We start from the raw sequence: 5,882 nt of genomic DNA on the forward strand, positions 1-5,882 counted from the left end.
ACTTTATCATGAAAACTGGGTTTCTGTTTCAAGGATAAAACCCATTACTTTTCCATCTACAGCAATGACAATGCAGATAGTCTACTTAAGAATTACGAAAATGGTTCTTAATTCTCTTTAAAGTTGAAAATCACCTTTTTAATAGAGGCACTTGTTGCTGGAATTGTAACCACAAGACTCTAACTAGTTTGTACACTAAAGTGTGAGGACGTCATTCAGATCTCTTATGAAACAATGTTCAGTTTATGGAGAAATGTGTGTGCATAATCGTAAGGTAATGCTCAGTTTTGTGTCTGAAATTTCCTGCACAAAACGATATTATCATCAAAAAGCTTTCAATCACACAATAACAGCCATTTTCTGTTGATAATGACGTTTCCGCGTATAAAGACACCGCCGAAATATTGAGCACAGCAATAAAATCTTTGAACGTAATTATTCCTACAATTGCTTACGCGGCAGGTTACACTAGCAGGAATGATCATTATCGTGTCTAGCCGGAGCGTCAAGTGCGTTGTCTACATACGAGGGGGTATCCAAAAGTTTTAATTATCACCATGAAATAAAAAAAACATACAATAGTCACTTGCAGTGGTCAAAGTTAGTTCTTCTCCACGTAGTTTCCCTGCAGAGTCACACATTTTTGCCAGCGTTTCTTCTTCACCTGTTTCAAACCCTCTTTGTAGAAGTCCTCCGCTTTGCTCGAAAACCACTGTTCCACTTCGAAAATGACATCCTCTCTGTCGTCAAATCGCCGACCACGAAGTGGTTTCTTCATCTCGGGAAAGAGGAAGAAGTCGCTTGGCGCAAGATCAGGCGAATAAGGTGGATGCTGCAAACGTTCATAGCCTAACCGGTGGGCGGCGACAACGGATGCTTGGGCCGTATGGACGCGTGCATTGTCGGCCAGGAGACGGACGCCTTTGCTGATCATGCCACGACGTTTTTGTTTCAATGCATCACGCAGATTCTCCAGAAGGTTGCAGTAGTAATCGCTGTTGAGGGTCTCGCCCTTCGGAAGGTAATCTGTTAAGATTACCCCGCGGCTATTCAAAAAAACGGACAGCATCACCTTCCCGGCAGATTTCTGGACCTTCGCCTTCTTGGGAGGGGGGAGGATGGATGTTTTCACTCCTTCCTCATTTCTTTGGTCTCCGGATCGTAGAGGTATACCCAGCACTCGTCCATAGTGACGAGACAAGCAAAAAAATCGTCTTCATTCCGCTCCAACAGAGTCAATTTCTGCTGGGAAAAGTCGTGGCGAGTTTGCTTTTGAAGAGGTGTCAACAAGCGAGGTACCCAGCGTGCAGACACCTTATTCATGTGCAGTTCCTCATGAATAATCCTCCACGCACTTCCGTAACTTAGTCCAGTCTCAGCCATCACTCTTTCGATGGTCGATCTTCTGTCGTCGATGATAATGGCCTCCACTTTCTTCACCATGGCAAGATCATCCTTGATTGAGGGTCTACCCGCTCGTGGCTCGTCTGTCATGGACATGTGACCACTTTGAAAGTTCCTCTTCCACCTCACAACCGTGTCATATGATGGGCTTTCATCCCCATACACAGCTTTCATTTCGTCGTAGATTTGGCGTGCGTTGTTGCCCTTCAAATGGAGGAACTTTATGACACTTCGGGCTTCAATTTTGTTCATCATGCAGGTTCATGTCTTCTACAGCCTTTGGAAAGAAAACTACGTTAGACAAAGATTTGATATTTGCACAAGTATGCATGGCAATGACACTGATTATGCACAAAAAGTTTCATGAAATATCTCTATAACTTCTTTATTATAATTAGAACTTTTGGATACCCCCTCGTACGTCTTACCATGACATATGTTGGCAACTGTGGCAACAAGCTACCCACGCTGATTAACATTTGAATACGTTAAATTTCGCCATGTAGGATTACGTGTAATATATAATATTATTTTTTATCTGTAAGCATTGCTGAACTGTGTTTAAATACACGCCACTCCCCTGCCATGCAGGACGTTTTCCGCAATTGGGTTGCAAGTAACAATAATGAAGCATTAATTATATATGCATAACAATCTGAATGTAACCACCGTTACTGAATTACCATAGATACAAAGGCTCGAGGTTGGAATAAGAACAGAAATTACTTTTATGCTAACACAACAGTGATACTTTTGAAATTATTTTTCAAGAAGTCTCAATCTTTCAGTAAGTAGCTACTGTTCAAATTAAAGTAGTGTATATTGTAGGTCCATTAGGTGGTTATGCTACAGCAATATTAATTTCAAATATACTGACACTGGGACCTGCAATAGTTTAAATGAAAGTTTGCTTTCCTTTTCACGACTCATAATATGAACAGAATTGTACGCACATGCGATTAATAATTTCGTTGTGCGTAACGTTACTTTGATTATATCGATTGAGGTGTTAATTCATTATATAATTATATGCATTTTCATGTTTGTAACTTGTTGTGTGGGAAAAAAAAATTTGCGAGTGGAAATCTGGCCATATTTGTTCGTTACGTTTCTAGTGCCTGACTGGTGCCTACGTGTATTCTTTTTTAAACTCTAACGATTAGAGACTTGGCTAAACGCCAGTCGAAGAAGAAATAAAAATGATTTTTTAAACTTTTTGTTGATGGATGACCAGCAAGTAGGAAATTCGAGATATTGTTAAGTTTCTCGAAGAACCAAGAAATATATAGAGAGATAGTTAAATTTAGATAGCACGCCTTCTAAAGTCTGATGCGATTATGGCAAAGGAGGTTGGTTTCTTGTGGCCATTCAAGGAGAGTTACATCGAACTGGTTTATATTGTCCTTTTCTAGCTTAAGGGTAGATCAAGGGTAGTCTAACTGCCCCTGCAAAATGAGTTAAGGATAGATTGTCAACACAACTGATATCTTGCTCCCATTTTGTGAGTTTCAAGAATTCTACGGAGTGTTAGTGAACTTGGTATAGTGGTGGTATCTAGACTAAACAAGATTTTGCAGAGTCTCTTTTCGTGTCGTATGTGAGGAGGTAATGTCTCATTCTCATTACCATACGTGCTTTCCTTTATCGATATCAATGTTGTAAACACACAGAATTGCCAGGTCGAACTTCGGTTTTACATTCCTCACCATAAATCATACATTTCTGAAATCCTTGATTCATACCCTTTCCAACGATATATTATACATATTTCTATTAGGAAGGGTCGATTCGACATCCTTACCCACTTTTCTGTTTTGGCTCTTCATTTCTATGCTACAAACCCTCGAAAAACGTCATTTTATCATGAATGTACGCAACCACGCTGAACAAGTGCACAGTTACCAGTATTGAATTTACTTTGTAAATTACGCTGGATGCAGGATAAAAAAAAAACCTGGTTCGTTCTCGTTGTCGACCTCTTATAGACCAGTTTCGAAGGATCTGGTTTCGTTGTCGTCTCGACTTTTAAAGCATAGTCTACATATAATCCCTAATGATTAGTTACCTAGATTCATGGGCTAAGAGGCTATACCACCCTATGCATTCATATTTTCAATTATTACTTTCTTTTTACAGTAGGTGTCTATCCTTTGCCAAGTAAAAACATGGATCAGAGGTACCATGAAGGACAGTAGATTAAGTGACATCTGTGTGCATTGTGAAAAGGTACAAAAAGACATAGAACTAACTGTTCATCAACAAAGTGTTGGAAAGGAAGTAGTCAAAGGTGAATCAAGTTTCTACCTAGATAGCAGATTGGTCTGAACTTGTATACAGCGCCAAAGAATTTTAAATTCAATTTGAATTTTATGAAATGTAAAATAATAATATAATAGTAACACTAATAACAAAACAAAATGTTTCTATGTCTGAAGGGCAAGATATGATATATATGTCCCCCTCCCGAGAAAAATTCTGCCGGAGGCCTTGGAGTGGACATCCCCGCCTCAAAGAAAAAAGTTTAATTCCCACAGCGTATATAAACACCGCAAGTCATATCTGAATAAGTTAGAAAGTAAAGTAATTTTGTTCTGCAAATATCATACATAAGATTACTTAGCCGTGCAGCTGCTAAATTTCATGTGAAGCTCGCCTACTGCTCTTCCGAATGTTTTCGGCTAACGTGTTACATAACTTCACACTCAAAAAATTCTCGCGTTAGGTTGAGTGCCATCAATCTATCCACTCCGTGCGTAATACAACAGCTAAAATTTGTCAAATGCTCAGAGAGGAAGCTGAAAATCTGTTCTACATCACAAAAGAGCCAACGTTACCTGTTTACCCATAATTCGCTTCGCGATATTTACGTCATAAATGTCAGTCACGCATCAGAGAGCACAGGAAGTTGGAAAAGAAGGAAGCAAAATGATGAGCACATCAAACTACGAACAAATTTAAACAAAAGTGTGCAATGGGACAAAAAATGTTACAAGCAACTTTCATGCTTCCGTCCTTGGGAAAAGATTTGAAGTACAAACTGACAAGAAAGATAGTTTAGAACAGGATACGACGTGAATTTATTTTGTGTGAAAACATCTTCTCGTGTTATTTCCGTTTTGTTGCAGTTCCTGTGCTTTATTCTAATTTCAGTCCGTGACGAGAGATGTCACTTTATTTCGATAGAACGCTTCCTGGCAAAGATAGACTGCCAATGCCGTGAGTTCAGAGATGACAAGCTCATGGTCTAATTATAGCGATGTGAAGAACAAGTTCGTTATTGATTTGTGGTGGTAAGCGACCTGTTGATAAACGAAACGTGCTCGTGACGGTTTCAAACAGAATTCGCCTTCTAGGCGCTGTACCTGTGTTTGTCAAGCATCCCTCTCCCCTTCTGAACAGTAAACAACAGAGTGACTGCTAGAAATGTCGGGATGGGGAATATAAGAGTATGAGAGCGGGTAGTGACTAGTGTTTTTTTTAGTAGTCAGTGCTATAATTTACTACCTTTTCATGTATAGGTACCGAAGTTTTTTTTTTATTACGGTTTTCCATGCAAATTAACACGTCTCTTGATATGACGTTTCGGCAGAATACATGCCACCTCTTATACCAATATAAAAAATTTAACAACTTAACCTGCGGTGGTCTAATCGGTAGAGAGCGGGGGACCCGGGTTCGATTCCACTGGTGGGTGATCTAAGATCGGAATTTTCCGACCTTGCCCCCGCAAAAAGCGACTCTGGGGATCACCCAGCCTCAAATCAATGGGTACCTGGGGCAACCCTGAGGGTAAAGGCAGCCGGAACGTGGTGATGATCAGATCACATCCAAAATGTTTGAGATCGGGAATGTGTGGGGCTTTACCCCCACATCCTCTTAATGTGCTTTTATGGCACGGTGCTATATGCACGGGGAACTTTATCTTTACCAAATACCAAATTAAAACCGAGAATTAGAAGAAAGGAACTCTATAATCAAGCAATACATGAACACAAAAAGAACCATGCATCTTAAAAAGTCATTCTTTATTTATTTACTATCTTCCACACCTTAGATATATTTTGGTGAATTACATAGTTAACCAACGTACCTAAATCACTGGATTCTTATTTGAAAGCTCATAGCATAACCGAATAATACAAAAAAAAAAATCAGTGATCCAATGGCCTTCAAGCTCGCCCGATTTCTGAGTCCCAGAATAATTCCTCTGCCCTTATTTACAAGAACAAGTTAATGCCAACTAGCCCAGAATAATTCTAGGATGTTCGGGTAAAGGCAGGCCCGTAGCCAGGATTTCATTTCGGGAAGGGCTCAGTGCTTATATTTGTAGAGGGGGCAGTCCACTGAAAAATAATTATTACCAAGGTTATAATTGTCATTTTACAATAATAACTATTTTATTAAAAATTAAACAATTTTAATCCAAATTTTTTATTATTATTATATAAATGGAGAGACACTATATGAGTGAGTATCCA

The 5,882-nt window shown here is 39.3% G+C and overlaps 1 protein-coding gene across 1 annotated transcript; it reads right to left on the reverse strand.

Moving 5' to 3' along the window:
* Positions 1 to 1,128: 1,128 nt before the first annotated feature.
* Positions 1,129 to 1,656, reverse strand: LOC145985508 (protein GVQW3-like). The gene has a single exon (XM_083119579.1). The coding sequence runs from the start codon at positions 1,654 to 1,656 to the stop codon at positions 1,129 to 1,131; it is 528 nt and encodes a 175-aa protein (XP_082975705.1).
* Between the last annotated feature and the right edge of the window lie 4,226 nt (positions 1,657 to 5,882).

The sequence above is a fragment of the Lepisma saccharinum genome, chromosome 3 (genome assembly GCF_977018435.1).
Source record: "Lepisma saccharinum chromosome 3, izLepSacc3.1, whole genome shotgun sequence".
NCBI classification, from domain to species: Eukaryota; Metazoa; Arthropoda; class Insecta; order Zygentoma; family Lepismatidae; genus Lepisma; species Lepisma saccharinum.